This window comes from Panthera tigris, chromosome A2, assembly GCF_018350195.1.
Source record: "Panthera tigris isolate Pti1 chromosome A2, P.tigris_Pti1_mat1.1, whole genome shotgun sequence".
Classification (NCBI taxonomy): domain Eukaryota; kingdom Metazoa; phylum Chordata; class Mammalia; order Carnivora; family Felidae; genus Panthera; species Panthera tigris.
In genome coordinates, this window is record NC_056661.1 from 125,099,916 (window position 1) to 125,126,672 (window position 26,757).

Here is a 26,757-nt window from a genome sequence, read left to right on the forward strand (position 1 = left end):
ATAAATTAAATAAATAAATAAATAAATAAAGTCTAAACATAGTTTTAGTACAGTGTTAATTTTTTAATATAGTGTACTTTTACATTTAACATCCCAAAACATTTATACAAGTACTCATTTCTCATTTATGCTTCTAAATAAGAAAAGTGTTATATATATACATATATATATGTATATATATTCTTAATAAAACATAAGTTTATTAGATTTGTCCATAGTCAGCAGTGGTGATCTTGCTGGTCTTATCATTCGTGGACCCAAAGGGTTTCATGGCTTCCACAACATTCATATCCTCTTTCACCTTGCCAAAGGCTTGCCATCCAACCACTTGCCATCCAACATGCTTGCCATCCAACCACTCAGTATTGGCAGTGCAGATGAAAAACTGGGAAGTGTTTGCGTTGGGTCTAGCACTTGCCATGGATAAGATGCCAGGACCCATGTGCTTCAAGGTGAAATTTTCATCATCAAATTTCTCCCCCTAGATGGACTTGCCACCAGTGCCATTATGGCATAGAAAGTCCCCATCCTGGCACATACATCCTAGAATAATCCTGTGAAAGCAGGGACCTTTATAACCAAATCCTTTCTCTCCAGTGCTCAGAGCATGTAAGTTCTCTGCTGTCTTTGGTACTTTATCTGCAAACAGCTCGAAAGAGATGGCAGCCCAAGGGTTCGCTGTCCATCGCAATGTCAGAGAACACAGTGGGGTTGACCATCGCTGGGCAATTCAGGTAGCTCTAGGGCAGCAGTGTCTACAAGGCCTAGATATTTCCAATTTTCCTCATGTGCTTGGGTTTTATTCGAGTCTTTACTCCTTTATTCAGTATATGAGTTAAGAAAGAAGCGGTTAGGAAGAACCTACAATTTTTTTTCCTTTGTCTTAGAAATTTCTGCAATTTTTACATCTAGAAAAAAATGACATCCCTTCATTCATATGACATCCCCTCATTCATATGACATCCCCTCATTGTTGTAAGCCCCAACAACCAGAATGAATCTTACCTTTCTTGAGAGTCATTATAAAACTGTCAACCTAGACAGAAATAGTAAGGTTAATATTTTGACATCAGTTATTTAGGCTAAAGGTGCCTATTAAACTAACTGCTAGATTCTTTAACTTGTGCTGTATTCATGGATAATTATAGTATTATTTTTTAATTTATTTAACCTTGTATTATGTATATCTTGAAGTTATTTATGTTTTTGTAAAAATTAACTATATATTTGGTGTGTTATACCAAACTTGACATGGACAGTCAAGGGAGCATATGTCAATCATAGTGGAAGTTGTGTACTACCTTCCTCCATTCCTGCCTCCTACCTCAATCAGAAGTACTATAAAAAAGTCATTACCTAGGATGTTTTTGGAATATGGTTTACGGAAAGGTACCCCTTACACTTAGGCTGATTGATGTATGAGTGAATAAGTTGGAAATACTTTTTGTGGGTCCCTTTTATGTTAAGATACATTGTGATTAAGTTTTCTTTTTATTAACAGATTTCTACTTTTTATAGGTGTATGATTTATTTTTGGGTCATTAATTAATTATTGACTTAATAAATGTTTACACCTAACTTCTTTTATGCTTTATTGTACTGAAGCAGCAATATATAATCCAACTTGAATGTTTCTTTCATGACTAGCTTTTGGTGTCTAGGAATATGTTACTGTTAAAAGTGGAGAATATTGTATTAGATAAATTACTTTTAAAGAACACAGATTGTAGAATTACAGATCTAAAAAGAATCCTTGGAAACTTTAGTCTACTTTGATAGAGAACAAAATGAAGACAAAGAACTTATTCTAATTGGGAGTCTTTATAGTATGTTTTCTAACATTACTTCTTTGTTCCACCAAGAACTGCTTGCTTAAAGCAAGTTTGATTATAGTATTGGTTGAATATTTAAGGTTGATAAAGTGACTGAATTTAACACATTTCCTCCCCACCATTTCTTTTAGGTGAATCTGGACTGGGGAAGTCAACATTAATCAACTCATTATTCCTCACAGATTTATATTCTCCAGAGTATCCAGGTCCATCTCATAGAATAAAAAAGACTGTACAGGTATGTATGCTATAATTGATGATAAGCTGGAGTAATAGTAACACACTCAAAACACCTGCTATAACTTTTATTATGCTTCCCTAGAGATAGGTTTTATATTTGGTCTCAGCCGATATAAAGTGGTAAATATGATGGTTGGTTAAAAGGAGAGAGAGCGAGCACAGGTAATTAGAGAAATTGTCTTGATTAGACCTTCTAAATTTGTCCCTAGGAGTCTCCTAGAGATTATACTGGGATGTAGTAAATAACACCCTAGAGTTATGCTGTCCAACATGGTAGCTACTTGCCATATTTAGCTATTTTGAGTTTGAATAAAATTAATTAAAATTTAAAATTCAGTTTCTTAGTTACGCCAGCCACATTTCAAGTACTCAATAGACATATGTGGCAGGTGGTTACCATTTTGGGAAATATAGGTGTGTTTCCACTGTTGCATAATGTTCTGTTGGACAGTGTAGAGAAAACATGATTTGTGGAGAAGCCATTATTATTTAATATAGTGTTCTGTATTAGTGGCATAGTACCTCATGATAGATGAATGGCAGTAGCAATTTGTTATGTCGTACTTCACAGTCTTTAATGTGCATTCAGGTCACCTTGGGGAGCTTGTTAAATTTAGTCCCTGTGTTAGTAGGTTTGAGGTGGACTGAGATTTTGCATTTCTGACAAAATCTTAGGTGATGCTGATACTGCTGACCCATAGACCACACTTCATATGATAGAATAATCTAGGCTCCAGATCTGTACTGTTCAGTACAGTAGCCAGTAGCCACATGTGCTTGTTGAGCTCTTAAAATGTAGATAGTCCAAATGGAGATGTTATGCAGTATAAAATACATCCCAGGTTTTGACAGTTTAGTATGTAAAAAAGAATATAAAGGATCCCATTAATAATTGTTTATATTGTTTACATTTTGCAATGATAATATTTTGGTTATATTAAAGTACATTAATTTCACTTGTTATTTTTAAAATGGCTCCTGAAAGTTTTAAGTTACTTACACAGCTCACATTACATTTTTGTTGGACAGCACTCCTCTAAACTATTGAGTGAAGAAATTGTTGGTGGATTGATGGCAGTAGTAATACATAACACATAAGCAAAGAGGAAAGGAGTGAACAATTCTGGCTGGAGCAGGCTTTATTAAGGCTGGGGCTGGATTTGAAGGATTGGTAGTGATTAGCCTAATGCATAAGGTGGAAAGACAGCCTAGAATTTCTGGATAGAAACTCATGTATATCAAACTATAAGATGCAGTTTAGTAATTAGATCCCTAAGAAGTAATTCTGTGAAGTGAATCTTCTGTTTCTTTTTTTTTTTTTTTTTTTTTTTTTTTTACAGTTTTTCTCTGTTTCAAGATTTTTTTTCTGTATCCTTCCTAGAGCTTGAAATTTCACATTACTTACAAAGATGTGTTCTGAAAACTTGACACTAAATTATTTATTTGATGATCAGTGTTGGCCATTTCAACCCTGAGCAAGAAGAGAAACTTTTAATTTAGGTGTTTAAACTCAAGATAAAGAAACTGTGTATGTAGAAATGTTAAAGGAGCCCCTCAGTGTAGATTCCTAAGTTCAAGACTATTTAGTCTAAAATATGTTGGATCTTAATGCTCATGTACCTGCCAGTAGTGTTTTTGGTAATTCCTGCTGGTGAGGAAATTTTTTGAATCCTCTTTGTAATTCTGGCGTGTTATGTAATGCCAGGTTCACATTAGTAAGTCATTAACGTCTTCCAGGTACTATTCCAAGCAATTTAGGTGCATTAACTTATTTAATTCTTACAACGACTTTAAGAGGTAAGTAGTAGTATTACCCCCATTGTATAAATGTGGAAATTTAGGTATGGATATGGCCATATCCCCGAGATCACGTAGTTAGAGTGACAGAACTAGGGTACAAATCTAAACAGTCTGGTTTAGTATGTATCCTATCAAGCTATGCTGTCCCTATACTACTGATACTTAGTACATGCTGGTTTCATAGGTTAACCAGTTCTTAACAGGTCAATTAGCTTTCCTTTACTGCATCTCCCTTTTTAATAATGTTTCATCCAGCAAATTGTCAGGTGTTTTTTTGTTTTTTATTTTTTCACCTTTTTCTCTAAAAATCTTACATAAGGAAATAGCTTTCCCAATTAGGCAATTTAGACAAAATTATTTGATCAGAGGGGCACCTGGGTGGCTCAGTCGGTTGAGCATCCAACTCGTGATTTCGGCTCAGGTCATGGTCCCAGGGTTGTAGGATCGAGCCCCGCATTAGACCCTGTGCTGAGACTGGAGCTTGCTTTAGATTCTCTTTGTTCCTCTCTCTCTGCCCTTCCCCTGCTCACGTGTGTGTTCTGTCTCTCAAAAAAATGATTTGATCAGTGAAGTCCTCTCTTCATCATAATTATTAATATATGAAAGTAGTTAAAATAACATAGAAAATGCCTCTATAAGCTATAAGGCTGATTCATCTGATGCTAACTGGTAAGGGATACTTAAGAGAAGGGATTTTTTTGTTTTTTACGTTTTAAATCTCAAATGGTACACCCATAATGTTTGCTGTTACTTGTAAGGTTTGAATTTGCAGTCTGGATGCCGGAGGGTATTGACTTCCCTTTAAATTTTAGGCTTGAAATTCCAATAAACTACTGGTGGGTGGTTGATTGAAGCCAATCAACTCATGAAAATTTTGTGCCTTACCATGTTTTATTTTACTTTGTTTAATAAAGAGAGAAGAACAGTATTTTAGCTTGCTTGATTCATAATGCAGTGATTTTTGCCAGTGTCTGAACAGATGAAAGTATCAGCATTTGCAATCTCAGAAATTCATCACATAGAAAGAAATCTAGCTTGTCATACTCTGTAGTGAAGTATTTGCTCAAATAGTGAGAAATTGCTTGTGATGTAGTTATGACTGTGCTTATTCTGTAATGGTCCACATATTGCAAAATGGATATTAAATAGGATTCATTGTCAAACTGTCATCAGTGATTCTCCTTATTGTAAGACTGAATATTTTTTCTTTTTCCTTTTTATTATATCTTCTCAGTTTTATGCAGTGAGCATGCTTTTATAATTTTTTTAAAAAATGCGTTTCAGAAAAGAATATAATACCAAAAGATAAAAAGTAGCTCTGGGGAATAAGATTCATATTAAGAATTGGTTCTCAGTCAGTTCAGCACAATCTCTCCCCTAAAAGTTCTTATGCCAAAAATAAATTTGCCAAACAAATCAGCAAGTTTATCAAAAATACTGACAGACTATGTGGTATTGTCTACCCTAAACCAGTTGCTTAGACCAAAAACTTGGAGCCATCCTTAACTCCTTTTTACTCTCTCCTTCCACATGCAGTCCATCAATAAATCCTGTTACTTCTGCTTTCACAATATATCCACAATCCTACCACTTTCCTAGTACCACTCCTATCCAGGCTCCATCATTTCTCTTCCTAGATATAACAACCTAATTCGCTTCTCTGACTGTGATCGTCGGCCACTGCCCCAATCTTTTTAACAAAACAGTAAGAATCTTCTCTTACAATGTAAATCAGATCCTTTTGAACCTCTGTTCAAAACTCTTCAGTGGCTTTCCATTTCAGAGCAAGGCTGGAGTCCTTACAGTATCTAGAGGACCTTATAAGTTTGCCCTCACCCCTCTCTGTAACCTATTTCCTGCACTTTTCCACTTGTGGCTTATTCTGCTCTGACTAAACCAACATCCTTGCTGTTCTTTGAACAGGCCAATCCTACTTTCTACCTCAGGGCTCTTCCACATCTTGTTTCTCTGCCTTCAGTGCTCTTCCCTGAGATTTCCTGATGGCTTGCTCCCTAATTTTCATCAATTCTCTGCATAAATGCTGCTTTTTCAGTGAGGCCTTGTCTGGCCACCCTATAAACTCCTTCCGGGCCCTACCTTGGCTCTAAATGTATTAAGTTCTGTGAAGGTAGCAACTTCGTCTTATTCACTGTAAGCTCATTTCTTAGAACTGCATCTGAAAACTGCATCCAGTATTAATGAATGATTGAACAAACAATTTAAAAAATGTATATGACTTAGTGTTTAGTTGGGATATTTTGAATTTCAGGATCTTTGAAGTTTTGTTAATCTTTTCTTCTTGGTTCATGATGTTTTATAAATCACTATTTAGAAAAAGTGAAATAATTTTAAATTTGAGAATTTTTGAGGTTTTTAATTTGACAGTTATTTTATTGTTTTTTAAAAAATTTTTTCAATGTTTATTTATCTTTGAGAGAGAGAGACAGAGAGAGACAGAGTGCGAGCGGAGGAGAGGCAGAGAGAGGGGGAGACACAGAATCCAAAACAGGCTCCAGGTTCTGAGCTGTCCGCACAGAGCCCGACGCTGGCCCGAACTCACAAACCAGGAGATCATGACCCGAGCCGAAGGCAGACGCTTAACCAACTGACCCACCCAGGCGCCCCAATTTGACAATTTTTTTTTAAAGTTTTGTTGGTTATTTTCATTTTTTTCTTGAGTAGAATTTTTAAAAATTATTAAATTAATATGTGGCTTTACACAAAAAGGCATAAATTTTAACTTAAAGCTTGATGAACTTTTGTATATGTATCCATATATCCAGGTAATTACCACCTAGATTAAGATATTGTAGTACATTTCTAGCACCCCAGAAGACTTCCTTGTGCCTCTCAGCATTACACCAAACCCCAAATATAAATAGCTTTCTGACTTCTGTTTCCATAGATTAATTTTGCCTGTTCTTGAATTTCATTTAGATGCTATACTCTTTTGTGTCTGATTTTTTTCACTGAAGACTGTATCTGTGGTATTTGTCCATGTTGTGTACTGTAGTTTTCATTGTTGTATAATATACCATTGTATGAATATATCTCAAATTATATTCTATTGTAGGTAAGCATTTGGGTTTTCTTTCTTTGTTTTTTTGTGTTTTTTTTTTACCAATATGAATATTTTTGTACATTGTTTTAGTGGACCTAGGGACTCATTTCTGTTGTGTGTCTGTGCATATTAATATAAAGGTATTTTATTGTTTCAGTTAATTTGCTTTCATATAAGATTGAACATGTCTTCTCTACTCATTAACTGTTCAGATTTCATTGAAGTGTTTTGACCATCTTAATATTTCCTATCTTTTTCTCTTTGATTTGGAGGAGTTTCTTATCTAGATAATTGTCCCTTATATTTCATACATTCAGGATAATTTATCTCAGGCCAGCATCTGTTAAAGACAGTGGGAGAGGCGCTTTGTTAGAATTCTGTTTACATTTGCCTGTCTCCAAAATAATTCTGTTTAAACTCACTTTACCTTCTCTTAAGGTAGCATTTTGAAAGTGTTCTCTTCTATTGTGAACATCTTCCCAACTCTCTCTCTGTCTCTCTCTGAAAACAAAAGAGTAATCAGGGCTTGAGAGTATCTATAGTAAGAATTTTAAAACAAAGTCCTGTGTACTACTATTGAATTTCCTTTTTACCAAAAGTAAGACCTATAACATCTGAGAACTAGATGGATTCTCACTAGAATCCCAGAGAAGTACCCTTTCCTGACTGCACCATGGAAGTATTCCTTGATATACTGGAAACAAGTTCAAGATCGTCTAAACTCTTTTCTTCACTTACCCAGGAGAGAACATAACATGTTTTGAGTCATTCAGTGGATTTAGAAAATAGAATATAGTTTTCTTTTACAGTTGAATGACTCTTCACCAAGTCCAGAAATGTAGCAGATAATCTCCTTTGGAAGCTCATAAAATCTTTCATTGGAGACTGGTCAGAAGTATTACATCTCAGTCCAGACATTTAAGACCAAGAAACATAAAATCATGAGTTTCAAAAAACAAATGTCTACAATTTCCCTGACCTGAAGGCTGTCTGGACCACTTCCAACTGTCAAAAAAAAACAAAACAAAAACAAAAAAAAAAAAGAAAAATCCTGTGATGTAGCCAAATAGGGAGTGAAATTTTAATAAAGACCGTGATCTCATAATCTCCTCCCTGAGTATTTTTTACTTATAAGAGACTTGTATCATTAATAAGAAATTCCTTCACATTTGCAGTCTTGGAATGAAGGAGAAGCTGTCTACATTGGACAGAGAGATGGTTCTGAGCTTCCTCTGTATCAAAGGTTCTGATTTGAATGAAGTTTTCAGTATTAAATAGAAGTCATTTGGGATTGATTCCCAGTGTGCTGTCGTGAGCCTCAGGACTCTGGCTCTGCAGCTCCAAATGTGAGCCAACACTCTAGTTCCAGAGTTCTTTATACCAGTGGTTTCCAGACTTGAGAGTCCATCACTGGAAGACTTGCTAAAACAGCTTACTGAGTCCCTCTCCCCAGAGTTTGCTCTTTAGTGGGTTTGAGGCAGGACTCAGAGAATTCATATTTCTAATAAGTTTCCAGACTATGCAGCTGCCAGTCAGGATACTACGCTTTGAGAATGAGTGCTCTGTAGTCTTTCTAGCCTGATACAGACTGATTTCATCCTGTATTTCTGGGAAGATTTTAGAGAGGGTACTGTTTATCCTTAGTTCTTTCAGAATATTTCACATTGAATGAAATAGTACCATATTTTCTATTTTTATTCATATATTTTTTTGTTAATAGACTGATTAAAATGAAGTGATAGAAATAATTGAACGCTTGTTCCACTTCATGTTCCAATCTCAAATATAGGTCCTTAGATTAACAAAGTTTTAAGAAAAATAGTACATACAGTGATGCATGTACAGTAGTAACTTTTATAATATTGTTATATCTGAAAATTTTTGGATCATATGTCAAGTCAGTTGCAAGGTTGCCAGCTATCTCCAAGGGAAAAGATGCCCTTTATTCTGGGACTAAATCAGTTCTAGTTTCTTTGTGAAATGAGAGTGTTAGATTTTTTTTTTTTTTTTTTAAGTTCTTAGTTGGCAACCTTATATTGGTCCCCTTTAAATTTTTTTTCTTGGGGCGGGGGGTGCCTGGGTGGCTCATTCAGTTAAGTGGCTACTTCCACTCAGGTCATGATCTTGTGGTTTGTGAGTTTGAGCTCCACATCGGGCTCTGGGCTGACAGCTCAGAGCCTGGAGACTGCTTCAGATTCTGTGTCTCCCTCTTTCTCTGCTCCTCCCCTGCTCGCACTCAGTCAATCTCTCTCTCTCTCTCTCTCTCTCTCTCAAAAATAAATAAACATTAAGAAAATTAAAACTTTTTTCTTGGGCTGCCTGGGTGGCTTAGTCAGTTAAGCATCTGACTCTTAATTTGAGCTCAGGTCCTGATCTTGCGATTTGTGAGATCAAGCCCCATGTGTCAGGCTCTGTGCTGACAGTGTGGAGCCTGGTTGGGATTCATTCATTCTCATTCTGTCTCTCTCCCCTCAACCCACTCAAGTGTGGGTGCATACACTGTCTCTCAAATAAACTTAAAAAACCCTTGTTTTTCTTGGTTTGGAAAGTCCTGAAAATCACTATTGCAAATTAAATGGCTACAAAAATTTTAGAGGTGAAGACAGGTGAAAGCAATGAATCCTATCCTATCCCTAGGATAACATTTTATAGACTCCTTGAGACATTTTTATAAAGCCCAATTAGGAAACTCTCTTGTTGGTGTTGGTCCAATATTGATAGTTTTTTAAAGTATTCACGGGACAGACATTTGAATATCTTACTCCAGGTTTGGGGGCTACAGTGATGATGGACACGGTCAAATTTCTTAACGATCTCGCAATCACATGATTTAGTGAGAATATTGCTGCTGTGATGTGTTATAGAGGTTACCTTGGCAAGGTAGATTTTAGTGAAGTAGTAGGAATGGAGGGCAAGATGGCAGTGGATTGAAAAGGGATAGTAAATGAGGTCGTGAAGATGGGATGGCTGTGAAGAAAAGGACAAGAGGGAATACCTGGAGGTTGAGTGTAGGGTACTGAGAGAGTTGTTTGGTTTTTATTTCCGAAAAAGACCTGAGAATGTTTATATCCAATGGAGAATCAATCCCTAAGAGATGAGAGGTTGAAAATAAACTGGAAATAGTCTAAATGGTTGTCAACGTGACTCTGAAATGGAGTGATCACATCCCTGGTATATATTGAGAAATGAGCCTCAGGAAGAAAGGGATCTATTCATCGGAACAGAAGGAAAGACTGTTGCATCACACAAATTGAGGATGCTCTTGTCTTCATCTAGAGATGAGGTACTTTGCTGAGCGTGGTTGGAGAGATAGTAATGTAGAGCTAGAGAAGAGCCATTCTGGGAAATGAAAGAGGCATGGGACTAGTGAGCACATAAAAGCATCATTGGATAGCAGGGAAATTCCTGTCAAATTGAAGTTCATAAATTTTGTGTAACAAAGATATCTGGGCTGGAAAAGAAAAAGAAATAAAGGGTTTAGGAGGGGGGTTGCTAATAGAAAATGAAAAGGACAAGACATTTAAGTTCTCAATTTAAGGAGGTGCAGGGGATTGAGGTGTAGTGATTTAGTGTAGCAGGCAGAATTCGAATCTTTGGATCAACTTTATTAATAAACTAGGTTTGGGTCTTGATGAGAAGTAGTCTTTAGGCATAACTATTCTACTGTTGGTCATTGCCTCTTAGTTTCTTGTGGAACATGATGAAGTATCTAAGATGATAACTTATCTTCTCAGCCATTAAATAGAGTAGGTAGTGTTTGTGTTTGAGTAAGTGGAGTATCTCAGGCTGTTTAAGTCTCTTGTTCCACGTCTCTGCAGAGCTTTGGCTGTAATGCCACCTCCTGAGCAAGTTTAGGTATAGAGGTAACTCCTGACAAAATTTTAACCCTCTCCTTGAAATTTAATACAGTTAATTGAGTAACACTTTTTATTTACCTTAACAAATAGCTCTTAAACATTGGTTAGAAAACTTAAGTTATTTAACAGTCTTTTAAAAATGAAAGAAATGAAGCTATGGAAACACTGAAGGTTTGAGTTTGTTGTTGTTTTTTTCCCCTCAGATTGGAAAACTGAACAATATTAGAAAAAAGAGTGCCTTACATTTCTGGGAGTTAGGAGTCCAAAAGAGGCCTCAGTAAATTAATTATACATAAACAATATAATGGGCTTTAGTTTTATTTTTCAGAAAGAAACATAATTGAAAATGCCCTTGATTCATTCCTTCAGCATTAAATTATGCATTTAATGTTAGAGAACTTTTGAGTGATGCCATAAAATATGCTTATGTGACCTGCTTAAGTAAAGTGCATGGGAAAATGGCCATTTGGAATAGATTTCTTAAGAAAAGTTTGAAATTCCTGAACTTGAACTAATTTGTTTTCCATGGATCCCATGAGGATTCTTGCAAAACCAGATGATAGGATACAGTCAGATCCTGTGAATGGCACTAGTTTACAGTTATGTTTTCTGGATCTCTTCCATATGTTGCCTTCTTTGTATTTGACCATGTATGGATACAAAGAATTTCATAGGCCAGAAAAGTGGCTTTTATAAACAGACTCTTTAAAGTACAGATCTTAATTTTTCTTACGTCCATAAACAATTAAGTTGTTAAACTGATTATAAAAATAAAAAGGAAACAACGGTCTTAAAATTTAAGCTGGTATGGTGTGTGATTAGTATACAACCTATTACTGAAGATAGAAATGGCCTTTGCTTAGTAACAAGGGAACCAAAAGTGGTTTGGGGTAAAATTGGGAGATGATTCATGTAGAACAATTATATCCTGCATCAATTTCTAATATATAGTACTATGTCATTTAAAAGAATTATTAAGTAAAGGGTAGTATGATTACTTTGGGTAGTTCTGCTTCAGTGACCATTAATGAATAACCTGTTTTTATGACGGAGAGGGAAGCCAATTCAAGATATATCAAGATGTTGCATTTGACCAGATTGTCCTTTAAAAAAAAATTTATATAATGACAAATAACTAGATTGTCCTTTAACTAGAGGACAACTATTTTATATTTTTATAAGATATGAACTTTGTAAGCCACATAACACATCTTTTTTTTTTTTTTTTTTTTTTTTTTTTTAGTTTTGATAATCTAACACTGATGAGTCTGATTATTTCCTCATTTTGCCTTCCTCGTAAGAGTAACCTGGTATCAGACTACCGGTATTATCTTAGCTATGTGGTATGAAACAGTGGTCTCCTATGCAATGCACATCCATTGTTGGTACTGAAAATGGTCAGAAAGCATTAAGAACCCTATTTATTGATGTTTACTTTTTTAATCTAGAGAGAATTAATACTGTTAATATTTATTAACAGATTTCCAATTGTATATATTGGAAGATATTGGTATCTTGTATATACAATACCAATATACAATATATACCAATATACAAGATATTGGTTATCTTGTATATACAATACCAATTGTATATATTGGTAGATAAATAAATACATTTGGGATGTTCAAAATTTTCACCAATAGTTATACAAGGATTAAAGCAGTTTAGTAAAGAGCATTGGTATAAAAGATAAGACCTTTGCCTCTTATTTGTCTAAAAGATTAGAAGTTCCTCCATAGACATGCATATCCAAATCTCAGGCAGTGTTTTCAGTGTTAACAGTTTTTTTACATGATTTTTTTTTAACAAAATAACTTGATTGCTATCGACCTGCACTGTCCAATCCAGTGTCACTAAGCTACATGTGGCTATTTAAGCTAATTCAAATTAAATAAACATTCAGCTCCTCAGTTGCTCTAGTCACATTTCAAGGGCTAAGTAGCCACATGGGCAAGCATCTAATGTATTGGACAGTGAGGGTACAGAACATTTGCATCATCTCAGAAGGTTCTGTTGGACAGTGCTGCTACAGACTTTCCTTCTCAGTAGTCTTAGTCTCAGTTCCTTGGTCTCTTCATACCTCAGCCAGCCTCTGTAAGAACATGTCAAAAGGGAATGGAAAGACATCATTTCTGTAAGCCTGAAAGGTACACCCAACTTTTTCTACCTAGAAATTAGAAATTTTCCTTTCCATACTCTGTTAGCAGACATAAATAGTTGAAGTTGCTTTACACATATTGATGATTACATTTTTTCCTTAAGTCTAGAAGTACTTAATTCATACCGTCTTATGGCAATTAATACTTAAAGTTTGAATCTAATTCTTCCCTCTTAAATTAGCCTACCAACGTACCTAGAGCCTCTAGTCCTAGTAAGCCCTTGATGTAAATGTACATTGAGGGGTGCCTGGGTGGCTCAGTCAGTTGAGCGTCCGACTTTTGATTTTGGCTCAGTTCAGTTCATCATCTCAGGGCTGTGGGATCGAGCTCCATGTTGGTCTCTGTGCTGAGCTTGGAACCTGCTTAAGATTCTCTCTCTCTCTCTCTCTCTCTCTCTCTCTCTCTCTCTCTAAAAAGATAAATAAAATTAAATTTAAAAAAATAATAAAAGTGTGCATCAGATGAAAGCCTGTGTTTTTCTGGGGTCATTATTCCCCTTTTCTGTTTAAATCCATGTTTACTTTATCTAGCAGCAGCATATGCCCAAGATGAATGACTTACATGTTCTGATGCAGAGTTTGGGGTTACAGAAAATCTTAGATTGTAGGAGGAATTGTTGTTATTGTTCAAGTCTAATACCCTTTCTCAAATAGAACATTCTTACAAATTGTAAAGAGAACCAAAGATTTTAATCAGAGGTAGTAGGATTTTTTGTTTTTTTTCAGTGCCTGGACCTTTGCTGATCACTTTGGCATAAATGTGAAATATAACATTTGAGAAGAGAGTTGGATCTTAGCCATAACATAAACACAAGTGTAAATAATTATGGCCATACTGAGAAAGATTTGGGAATGTAATAAGTTCACTTGAGTAATTGGTTTGGACCAAACTAGACGGAAATAGTTCAGAAAAGCATTTACTGTAAGTGGTAGATTAGATGTACTTGTTTGGTTAATTGCATTTCATTTCTATGAATTACTGAATCATTTAAGCATATTGTTTATTTGTGTTGTTAGACACACATTAGATCATATAGGCATTGTATGGCTTTAGTGACTATTACTATTTTATCAGTTCCCATTTTCCTTCTTTATGTCAACTATAAGCCATAAACCCACTACTTACATATGTGCCTTTCTTTCAAGTAACCAGGATTTCTCATATCCACAATAATTGATTTTAAAGAAAATGTGGGTAGATTTAGTTTGCAGAAAATTTCCCAGTTGGTTTTGATTAATGCTCATCTCCCTGCTTCTTACCTTGTAGGAAACCACAGGTGTAATATATGGTATTAATATCTGTGCCAATAATTCTTACAGGTGGAACAGTCCAAAGTTTTAATCAAAGAAGGTGGTGTTCAGTTGCTGCTCACAATAGTTGATACCCCAGGATTTGGAGATGCAGTGGATAATAGTAATTGGTAAGAAGGGTTTGTCATCACTGCTTTATATTGATTGCATTTTGGGTATCGGTGGTTAGACTTTTTCTGCTTAAGATTTTTAAACTTCTCATCTTAGCAGAGGTCACTGAACTTTTTAGTGATATGACTTGAGTTCTCACACCAGCTTTGCCACTTACTTGACAATGTTACTTAACTTCTTTGAACTGATTTCCTTTTCTATAAAATGGAGGTAATACCTATCATAGAATTATTTTGAAGACAAATTCTAAAGCAACATGGATACAAGAATTCTCATTATAAGGAAGTTAAAACTTCATTTTCTTCTATAATTTTATCCACTTATTGTATATATTATTTTCTATCCCATCCTAATTTAAATCTGATTTTAAATGTTCCATTTCTCCATAAGTCATAAGTTAAGAAAACATCCATGGCATTCTATTTAGAAATAGTATATTATAAACAATATTTTTCTTTGTTTTTGAAGTAAATTTCTGTTAACTTTTAAAACAAATAAGTTCATCATGAAGTTTTTGTATAACTTAATCTTTTAATTTGAAATAAAAACCTATGTACTTAATGCAGATAACATAATTTGGTTGTGTTTTGACGCTAAATAATTAATTTTTTTCCATTTGGAAAGTTCAGAAATCGTGAATCAAGATTTATCCAAGGTAATAACTACCTGTTTTTGAATCAGTATATGTAGAATAATTTGAGATATCTTCCACTGGTTTGATTGGTTTTGCCTATTTAAAAATATTGATTACTGTAGCAGTCCTCAGTTGTACCTTCATATGTAGAATTGCAACTTAATTATTTTATTTATCTGCTTTTTATAGCTGGCAGCCTGTTATTGACTACATTGATAGTAAATTTGAGGACTACCTAAATGCAGAATCTCGAGTGAACAGACGTCAGATGCCTGATAACAGGGTGCAGTGTTGTTTATACTTCATTGCTCCTTCAGGACATGGGTCAGTACCTTGATACTTCTGATAATCTGCTGTTGTTTATTATGACTGAACTTTGGGGATATATTTTAGTTATCCACATCTCTGTGGAGTACATTTAAATATATCAGTTGTAAAATCCCAAATTCTATACAAAAATGGCTTATAAAAAACACGTTGTAAGTCCTAGATAAGTTAATAGTAACCTTCATGCGTAGGCTTTTTTTTTTTTTTTTTTTAACCTGTTCATAAGGAGCAGTGCTTCCATTATGGTTTAATGTTTCAATGTGGCTAATTTAGCTTCCTTTTGACCACTCTACCACAAATTGAACTACCAAATAAGGGGAAACAGCTATAAAAATTAGCTTACACAAATTTTAAGAAACTTCAAAGATGCAAAGATGTTTTTACTATGAATCTGATAGAAAAGGTTACAAGAAAGGTTAAGTACCAAAGTTCTTAGTGTGCCATTTCTTTCTTCACTAAATTTCTTTGGCTTGTGTTTCACCTTAGCTATCACAATCATATTGTTTAAGTTTCATATCATCAGTGCTACTCTTCTACTTATTAGGAGTTAAGGTGTAAGTGTCTTATATTCATCTGATCTGATTATTTTTGTTAATATGGCTAGCTTGTATTCCTTTTTTTATTGTTTGTACTTCCTCTGTCATCTGAGTAGATATGTATGTCACTGTCAACTGCAGATGTTTGTAATTACTCTTCTTCAATCTTTTTCTTTAGATAGATGACTCTGTATAGCTCAGCCACCTGTCTTCCCTTTTCTGCTTCTTTCTCGATCTTTTTCCTAGAAAGGCTAATAATGCCCATTATCACTATCGTGGTTGAGCAACAAGTCTGAATTATGTAGTTTACCATTTTTGCACTGTCAGATTATAGTGACAAATGTTTCTTTTTTTTATTTCTAATATTCTTCTATAGTGTTCTTTGAGGTTTACATATTGTATAAAATTGATTCATCAACTTAAAAGGCTTAAAAAAAAAATCTCAAAAACATAACACACGGGCACCTGGGTGGTTCAGTCAGTTAAGCATCCAGCTTCGGCTCAGGTCATGATCTCGCGGTTTGTGAGTTCAAGCCCCCATTGAGCTCTGTGCTGCAGCTCAGAGTCTGGAGCCTGCTTCAGATTCTGTGTCTCCCTCTCTCTCTAACCCCTCCCCTGTTCACACTATGTCTCTCTGTCTCTCAAAAATAAATGAGCGTTCAAAAAATTTTTGTAAAAACTAACACCCTGTATAGCCTTTCTTGAGTACTTGCTAACTTCTTCCTGATATATGTATTAATTAATTTATTTTTTATTCATTCTAGTTAACTTGCTAGGGCTTTTTGCTAGAAGACAACAGAGTAAAATCTTAACCTGCAATTTATTTATTTATTTTCATTTTTTTAATCTGCAGTTTAGTCAGTAGAAATTTGTCAGTTTATATCCAGTTTTATTATTTTAGATCTTTTGGACTCTCTCCAAGATTTAGTAATTCTCATGAAACCACATTCCTTCTATCTCTGGGGGAAAGTACATTTCTTAAAATTGCATGGGAAATGAGATTTAAAAAAAATTTTTTTTTTTAATGATTCAAACAATGTGTGGCAGCTTTGGGCCATTTCATATTTGTCACAAGGGATGGGAGTTCAAAATTTTTATTTTCTAGGTGTAAAAATGTGCTTTTGAATAGTTTCTCATCTTAACTATTTTTAGACATGGAACAAAGTTTTGCCCATTGATAGGTACTACTGTGTATTAAGTTAAAGAATAAAACACTGAATTTTATGTAGAGAATTCCTGATCTGCTCACTACAGACTAAAATTGTAGGCAGTCTGAGAGATGAATCAGGGCCTTTCTGTCTTATCTGGGTAGTCCTTTTTGGAGAGGTCCTGTTGTGGAGTAATTATAAATCGGTTCAACATTGTATTTTCAGTGTTCCCCACCTCACCCCACCAAGTATCGTCACTAAACGACTGGTAGTTGCTATTAAGTTTAAAAACTGACTTGGAACTTGAATTTTAAAATGGTATTTTTACCCTTTTGAATATTGATTGCCACTTAAAAAAATCAGTTTCATTCAGTGAGTTTTATATGGAGGGTTTTTTTTCCCTAAGAAATATATGTATGTGTATATTAAATATTTGTCATTTGCCCTGTAGTCATTTTATTTATTTTGCTATAGGCTTTGAGGTTAAATAGTTTTCCCCCTCTAATATGGGTTTATCTTCTAGAAATTCTATAAAGGACTTTCCATTGTTTAAAAACAACATTTAAAAACTAAATTTCTTGGAAAAGATGACCTGAAATAAAACTAAATGGACAGAGGAAAAATTTCACCCAGAATGTAATCTACATGTGAACTAAATGTTTTCTGCTGTTGACATTTTGTAAGCTTCTGAAATTTGTATTCTAATTTAAAAGGGCAGAAGGGTTTTATTGGGGCTTTTATAAAGATTTTACCTTTTTTTTCTAAAGTTTAATTTTTAAACTGATTTAAATGTTCTTCGTCCTTGTTTTATATTTAAGAAGTTGACTTTACCAATTTCCTTGTCATGGTTGTTTTTTAGTGTCTTTCTCTTTAAAAGTTGAGATTATAAATACTCAGCAAGTGCTGTTTCACTGTTAAGTGTAAAGCCTTGTTAACTTAGATTTTGATTTTAATATTTTGTATTAAATGTTCTTAAGATGTATTAAAATTTCAGAGTAACTGAATTCTTTTGTTTCTGGTTTAAGGAGGTGGTATTCACGATAATTTAAATTTGTTATGAGTATAATCTGGAAAGTGAACCATAAAAATTTATAGATCTGAGATTGATTGGGCCATGGCTTTTATATTTAGTGTTGTGTGTTATGACTGATGAAAAGAAGCAAAATTTAAGATTTTTTGGAGTTGGATAGGTTCTTTCAGTTAGCCTTTGTGAATAAGAATGCTATTTATAGATAATACAGTGTTATTCCAGCGACAGTCTCTTTTCTGTGGTGTTCCCTATTCTCTGAATGCCAGTATCACATTTCAAAGGATTCAGGATAAGGAGAATTAGAATAGAAGGTAGTTGTCTTCTCCGTATCTGCCTTCCTACTTCATAGCCCTGTCTTTCTGTCAGTCAGTGTCACTACCACAAAGAGGTATAGTATCGTTTATTACTTGTTAGTAAAAAGGAATACCTCTTTAGTCTCTGGGCCCCTGTTCCTCCCAACTTTATATATTTATAAACACACACACACACACGCACGCACGCACACACACACGTGACCTACATGTAACTATAGTACTCTAAGAGAACTCTAACAAGGACTTTCTCTTTATAATGTTAGTAAAATTCATAATGAAACTAGATCTTTATTCGATTTTTGTCATGGTTTATAGGTTAAGGAATACCAATTTAGAATGATATTTCTAAGCAGAATACTCCCATCATCTTCATTTATTTTTATGGAATATTTTTAATCTGTAGTCTAGATGTGAGGAATTTCTTGGGTTTTCATTTAGAGTTATTTGAAAACATAAAGAAAATCACAGGAACTTACTTTTTTGGTCAACAGATATTTGGACAGCTTCTCAAGTGACACTGTACTGGGTGTTGGAGATACAGATGAATGAGACAAAGGTCTTGCTCTTAAGGATCTTCTAATGAGAAGATGGGGAAAACAAATATACGTAATTGGCAAATTAAGTGTTGTGATCACTTAGAAGATGACTAGGTGTTAGGTTGGAGATGGATTCCCAGAGGAAATGAGAATTGTAAGCCAAGTCCTAAAGGACCTATAGGAATAGGGATTAGGCAAGCCAAGTAGAAAAGGGGATGGGAACGGAGAGTGTTTCAGTCAGAGGCAGTAGCCAATGACCAGTGATCAAAGTATGGTTCTTTCAAGAAATCATGGGTAGTTCAAAAAGGAGAATTACAAGCAGGAGGTGGCAAAAGATGCTACCAGATGCTAAGCGATGAGAACAGCCTGAGAGGCTATGTCTTCACAGGCCTTGTAGGCCATGCTAGCCAAGGAATCTGGCCTTTAGTAAGGTTTTCAGTCAGAGAAATGACTCATTCAGATTTAGAGTTTAGAAAGACCTTTCTGACTGCAGTGTGCATGGTTTGGAGGGAAACCGGATGTATTCTAATATAGTAGCCCATACCAAAGGTCTTCATGGCCTGACCCAAAGTAATATATTTATTTGTTCAGCAGATCTTGGGGAATCTTTGGGAATGAGAATTAGAGGAGGGAGGAATCCTGGATTTCGGCCAGGAGTAATTGGATGGATTGTAGTACCATTCTCAAAAATAGCACAGAAGAGGAGAGAAAATTTGGGGCTTCAGATGAGCTTTTGATTTCGAGGAGCCTCAATGGGGTGTCTAGGTGGTATTTCCACTGGGTAAATACAAACTGGATCATACAAGTGAGATCGGGGCTGGGTGTGAAGATTTGAGATCTATAGAAGATGTTAGAAGTCACTGTGGTTGATGATAAGCATACAGAATGTAAAGAGAGAAGAGGACCTAGTAGAGTATTCTGAGGAATACAACACTTAAGAGACTAGCTTACAGAGAAGATCCTTAAAAGTACCCTTAGGGAGTAGCTTGTGAGAGGGTAATGTCAAATGCTGCATAGTGGGTAAATTTAAAAAATAATAGTAAACACCACAATGTTTAGGAGTTATTGATGCTAATTATATTAGCAGCATGAAAGTATTTCATGACCCCCCCCCCTTTTTTTATTAGTTTTTAAATGTTTACATTTTTGAGAGAGAGAGACAGAGTGTGAGTAGGGGAGGGTCAGAGCAGAAAACACGGAATCTGCAGCAGGCTCCAGGCTCTGAGCTGTAAGCACAGAGCCCATTGGGGGACTCGAACTCAGGAATGGTGAGATCAGACCTGGGCTGAAGTCGGATGCTTAACTGACTGAGCCACCCAAGCGCCCCTATTTCGTGACCTTCTTGGAAGTATAACAGCCAAGTGGAGGCAGCAGCCAGATTGCAGTGGGTAAAAAGGGATGATGAAGATGATTCCCTTTTGAGCCTTTTATCTGAGAAATAAAGTTGGAAGCAAGAATGCAATATGGGATTCAAAAAGGACAATCCTTTTTATTGAAAAAAAACATTTCCCAAATTTTGAGTAGTATGTATAGAGGCTATTTTAGGAAAACCTGTTAGGAGCATTTCTGGTTTTCCTAATTCCTCTGTAGAGCCCAAACCCTATGACCATCGTATTTAAGGGCAGGAGTCAAAGCCTTCTTAACCACTTCAGTGCTTAGTGAGGTCCTGTTCTACCTGGCCTAACTGTTGCTGGCCCAGTACATCATCAGAGAGTGTTTCTGATAAGTAAAGTCGTTCCAGTGTATTTAATTTAGCACTGGGGATGTGAATGATTTCTTCTCACAAATTGATAATTCAGTCATATTAAATATTGTGTCTTTCAGACTTAAACCATTGGACATTGAGTTTATGAAGCGTTTGCATGAAAAAGTGAACATCATTCCACTTATTGCCAAAGCAGACACACTCACTCCAGAGGAGTGCCAACAGTTTAAAAAACAGGTGAGCAAAAGAAGCTTGAACTCTTGAATTTCTCATACCATTCATGTCATTTGCAGTTTTTGTATTTTCAGTATAATGTGTTACAATGTATTCCTCTTGCTACTTTATTATATATTTATTTATACTGTATTAAAAGTAACTATTTAAAATTTCTTGCCTTAGTTTTCTCCGCAAAGCTATTATCCATTATCACAGTGCCCTTATCCTTTGTCGACTTAAATATTTTAGGTGTTTCTGTTACAACCTCCTCCACAACTCTGCTCCACACCCTTTAGGATTATTTTTTTAGACTAAATTTCCAGGAAGAGGATTACTTTTTGGAAGGGTATGATTACTTTATAGTTCTTTTTTTCCCCCATTTTGTCATGGTGCTTTCCCCCCAGTGAAACAGATTTTTTTTTTTCATAATGGGTATATTTGTTTCAATGCCTTACCAGTGTTGTTGTTTTTAAAGCTTTTTTGGAATTAAGTGGCACTTAATCATTTCTTTAACTTTTAATTTAATTTTCCAGAAGGGATGAACACTTTGTAAAGCAGGGGTTTACTTTTTCCTTAGTGTGTTTGGTTTATTATAACATTTTATGAAATATAGGGTGAATTTCTGGAACTGTGCTCCTATACCAGGAGCCTATTTTTTATTTTAAGCCAAGCTATATTTTTTAAACTGCAGCTACTTTGTATAATACTTAAAAATAGGTCATAGAGTTATTATTTCTTTCTTTAAAGTCCCCTTTGTTTTTTCACTTTTTTCTATATGAATTTTAGAATACCTTGCAACCTGCTACAAAAACAAAAATCTGTTGAGATTTGCTTTGAAGTTGTGCTAAATCTGTACACTCTGGGAATGTTTTAGTTCATTTTTATTATATTTGGTATTTCTACTAGAAGTATATGTTTATTTACTTTACATTTATTCACTACCATTTTTATTTTTTAATGTGCTTTTTTCTAAGTTCAAATACTAATTGTTGGTTGTGATCTCTCCTCTTTTATTTGTGATTTTATTTATTTGGGTTTTTTTTCCTCTTTTTGATAAGTCTGGCTAGGGTTTTATCAATTTTACTAATTCTTTCAAAGAAACAACTCTTAGTTTTATCGATCTGTTCTATTGTTTTCAGTTTGTTTGTTTGTTTCTCTATCATTTATTTCTGCTCTGATCTTTATTATTTCCTTTCTTCTGCTGCCTTTAGACTTTATTTGCTGTTCCATTTCTGGCTCCTTTAGATGTAAGATTATGTTGTGTATTTGAGGCTTTTCTTGTTTTTTTGAGGTAGACCTGGATTACAATATACTTCCCTCTTAGGACCGCCCTTGCTGCATCCCAAAGGATTTGTACTATTGGGTTTTCATTTTCTTTTGCTTCCATGTATTTTTTAAAAATTCCTTCTTTAGTTTCCTGGTTAACCCATTTGTTCTTTAGTAGGATGTTCTCTAACCTCTGTGTATTTGTGGTCTTTCCAATTTTTTTTTTTTTTTTTTGGCGGTGGGTAACTTTAAGTTCTATAGCATTGTGGTCTAAAACCACGGATGGTATGATCTCAGTCTTTTTGTACTTGTCGAGGGCTGATTTGTGACTCAGTATGTGATCGGTTCTGGAGAAAGTTCCATGTGTACTCAAAAAGAATGTATAATCTACTGCTTTAGGATGAAATGTTCTGAATATATCTGTTAAGTCCCTCAGTTCCAGTGTGTCATTCAGAGCCATTGTTTCCTTGTTGGTTTTCTGCTTAGATGATCTGTCCATTGTTGTAAGTGGGGTGGTCAAGTCCCCTACTGTTGTTATTATCAATGAGTTCCTTTACATTTGTTATTAATTGATTTATATATTTGGGTGCTTCCAAGTTGGGGACATGCATATTTATAATTGTTAGATTTCTTCTTGATGGATAGACCCCTTAATTATGGTATAATGCCCTTCCTCATCTCTTGTTACAGTCTTTAGTTTAAAATCTAGTTTACCTGTTATAAAGTATGCTATTCTGGCTTTCTTTTGGCATCAGCGTGATAGATGGTTCTTCATCCCTTCACTTTCCTTCTGCAGGTGTCTTTAGGTCTAGAAGGAGTCTCTTGTAGGCAGCATATAGATGGGTCTTGTGTTTGTTTTTGTTTTTTTAATCTATTCTGATACCAGATGTCTTTTGATTGAATCATGTGGTCCATTTACATTCAGAGTGATTATTGATAGATCTGAAAGTAGTGCCATTGTGTTACCTATAAAGTTGGTGTTTCTGGTGATGTTCTCTATTCCTTTCTAGCCATTGTTGCTTTTGGTCTCCCCCCTCCTGCCCCCCCCCCCCCAAAGAGTCCCCTTTAATATTTCCTGCAGGGCTGGTTTAGTGGTCGTAAACTGCTTTAGTTTTTGTCTGGGAAACTCTTTATCTCTCCTTCTATTATGAATGACAGCCTTGCTGGATAAAATATTCTTGGTTGCGTATTTTTCCCATTCAGCACGTTGAATATATCATGCCATTCCCTTCTAGCCTGCTAAGTTCCTGTGGACAGATCTGCTGTGAACTTGATCTGTCTTCCCTTGTAGGATAAGGACTTTTTTTTCCCCCTTGCTGCCTTCAGGATTCTTTGTGTATTTTGTTAATTTGACTATGACACATCTTGATGACTATGACACATCTTTTGTTGAATTTAATGGGAGTTCTCTGTGTTTCTTGGGTTTTGATGTCTTTGTCCTTTCCCAGATTAGGGAAGTTTTCAGCTATAATTTGCTCAAATAAACCTTATGCCCCCTTTTATTTCTCTTCTTCTGGGACTCCTGTGATGTTAATAATATTGCACTGTAAGGAGTCACTGGGTTCCCTAAGTCTGCCTTCATGATTTAATACCTTTCCCTTTTCTTTTCAGCTTCATTATTTTCTATAATTTTATTTTACATATCACGGATTTGTTCTCCCTTTTCGTCCATCCTCGTCAATTGCATCCATTTAGTTTTGCATCTCAGTTATAGCATTTTTTATTTTAGCCTGACTAGTTTTTAGTTCTTTTATCTGTGTAGTAAGGGATTCTCTAGTATCTTCTATGCTTTTCTCGAGTCCAGCTAGTATACTTATGATTATTGTTTTAAATTCTGGTTCAGTCATCTTACCTGTATCTTTATTGATTAAATCTCTGGCTGGGACTTTTTCCTCTTTCTTTTGGGGTGAGTTCCTCCATCTTGTCATTTTGTCTAGGTCACTGTTTCTTTTTTGTGTGGTTGTTAGGAAAGCCTGTTGTATTCCTGGTCTGAGAGTAATGGCTGTATTATGAAAAGATCCCCCACCAAAAAAGGAAACTGTATCCTATTTCCCCTAGAGCTGAAGCTTTGCAGCATTCTATGATCAGTAGATTTGGTGCATGCATGGGTTTTGTGCTGGTCTTTTGGGGGAGCGGCCTGCTGCATTGACTCTCAGGTGGATTTGCCATGGTAGAGTTGCCATCCAGGGCACAGGGGAACAGGGTTTGGTGTAAGCGGCTGTTTTTCTCAATGAAGTTGTCAGTGTTGATGGGGGGGTGTGGTGGAGAATGGTGTTGCCCCACTCTCCATCCCTAGGGCTGGGAATCTCGCACCTGCCACTCCTCAGGAAGCCCTCACAGAATAGCAAACGGTCATCCTTACTGTTTCCCCAGCTTCTGTCAGATCCCTGCCTTCATCCTGTTTTGAGTCTAAGCCATCTGCCTGCCAGGCAGCACAGCACTCGTGTGTTTTATCTCAGGTGCAAGGCTTGGTTTCAAAATTCAAATCCTAGAGATTTGTCTGGCATCGACGTGCACAGATCCTCTTGGGGAGGGTCTTGCCATTCTGTGGCTGGTGTCAGATTATCCCAGAAAATGGTTGTGGGACCACGCACTCTCTTGGAGTTTATGGAGAACTTTTTTAGAATGAGTTATTGGAGTGGCACCTGAGTGGCTCAGTCAGTTAAGTGTCCGGACTTAAGCTCAGGTCATGATCTCACGGTTTGTGGGTTCAGGCCCCAAGTTGGGCTCTGTGCTGACAGCTCAAAGCCTGGATCCTGCTTCAGATTCTGTGTCTCCTTCTCTCTCTGCTCATCCCCCTTTCATGCTCTGTTTCTCTCTCTCAAAAATTAATAAACATTAAACAGTTTAAAAAAAAGAATGAGTTATTGGACTGTATCTTTACCAATTATTTTTGTAAATTAAGGTGGAGATTTGGGATCTTTAATATGTAACCACTGCTTTTTTTTTTTTTTTTTTTTTTTTTTTTTTTTTTTGAGAGAGAACAAGCAAGCAGGGGAGGGACAGGGGGAGAGAGAAAGAGACTATGAGTGAGAATCTTAAGTAGACTCTGCACCTAACACAGAGCCCGATGTGGAGCTTGATCTTACAACTGTGAGATAATGACCTGAGCTGAAATCAAGAGTTGGTCACTTAACTGACTGAGCCACCCAGGCACCCCAAGAACCACTGCTCTTAGAGCTGGCCCCTAGTATTTCGTTTTTTCTCTTAGCCATGTATTTGACACTTCATTTATTCTCATGTTTTTCTCTGTGGCATTTTGCCTCTACCTACTTTAGTAACCATGTAACATATTTTGTTTAGAGTGCCTTTATGCTGCTGGGGATCCCTACAAGTGATAGTAGTGCTGAAATACCAGTAAAGGCAAGGACCTAGTTCTAGGTATATTGACCATCAGTTTATTATGAGTTTGAATAGGGTAGGTAGTTGAACATTATTTGGTTATCTGTGATTTGTTTAAAATTTGGAGTGATGTGGGAAAAGATAATTTAGTTTGAAGTAGGTCATTTCTGATGTTAATAAGTTGTCTTTGCATTCTCTTTATTAACTTGCTGGCTTCTTAGCTTGTGGGGCATGTTTTCTCCTTGTGTACTTGCTTCATTTTATATCTGTTGCTCCTTGGTTTTGTGTACACAAATGTACACGCAAGGATATTTTCTGATCAGTGTGCAAATTTTTTCTCCTGGAGCCAGTGCTGTACTTAGTTTCACTTACTAATTTTACTAAAATTTTAGGTGAGTTTAAGTTATGTTGATTCATCTGAATAAAATAGTTGGTGAGAGTTCTATTTAGAGAAAGAATCTCAGTCATTGTGAGTAAATGATGTAAAACCATTATATAGAAATCAACTAGAGAAAGCCCTTTCTGGAATCTTAAATCATTTTTAGATCTCTTTTGGTATTATAACCATTAATTTATTAAGTAATTGGATTTTGGAGAATGGTATTTATATATGAACTTAATAGTTTTTAAAAAAAAGATCAGTATAGTACTTTGATTTTAGATTATAGTTTTGCATCATTGAAAAATAGTAAAGGAATTAGAGCTGAGGAATCAGGAATTTTAAAAGAATATAATACGAATAAAGCTAATGTACTAATTATGTGTGGTGTTCTTTTGCTCATTTTAGATAATGAAAGAAATCCAAGAACATAAAATTAAAATATATGAATTTCCAGAAACAGATGATGAAGAAGAAAATAAGCTTGTTAAAAAGATAAAGGTAGGTTTATTCACATACATATACTAAAATGTTTCAGGCCTTAAAGCCATTGAAATATTCACTGAAAAGATAAAAAAAAAATCAGTGTTCTTAAGTAGCTGGCTTACAAAATGAATAGGGAAATTATTCAGTCTTGAATTCAACTTTGCAATTAACTTTGTTGAATAGAGAGATGAATAGCATAATCTCTGTCTTATAATCTGTCTTCAGTTTTCAGTTAACTGGTTTTATATTGTGTAATTTTCCTCCTTAAAAAAATATGTAATGAGAATGGAGAGGACTTGTTCCTAAGCACTGTTTTTGTATAGTCTTTAAGAGCCAGACAAAAATATGGGGTTTTTTTGGTCTTTTATAAAAAACAACCAAAACCTATACCAACATAATTTTCTGTATTTTTATTTATTTATTTATTTATTTTTAAATGTCTATTTATTTATTTTTGAGAGGGAA

General features: G+C 35.3%; 1 protein-coding gene and 1 pseudogene across 6 annotated transcripts in view; one reads left to right on the plus strand and one right to left on the minus strand.

The window, feature by feature from the left end:
- The window catches only part of SEPTIN7 (septin 7), a 116,973-nt gene that overhangs the window by 65,312 nt on the left and 24,904 nt on the right, over nucleotides 1–26,757 (plus strand). For all 6 annotated transcript variants that reach the window (XM_042969903.1, XM_042969920.1, XM_042969895.1 and 3 more), the window contains 5 exons: nucleotides 1,964–2,070; nucleotides 14,272–14,372; nucleotides 15,197–15,331; nucleotides 20,723–20,840; nucleotides 26,215–26,307. In XM_042969903.1, coding sequence (XP_042825837.1) covers nucleotides 1,964–2,070; nucleotides 14,272–14,372; nucleotides 15,197–15,331; nucleotides 20,723–20,840; nucleotides 26,215–26,307 — 554 coding nt within the window. The remainder of the gene's footprint in view (nucleotides 1–1,963; nucleotides 2,071–14,271; nucleotides 14,373–15,196; nucleotides 15,332–20,722; nucleotides 20,841–26,214; nucleotides 26,308–26,757) is intronic.
- On the minus strand, nucleotides 120–1,945 carry LOC122234214 (annotated as a pseudogene).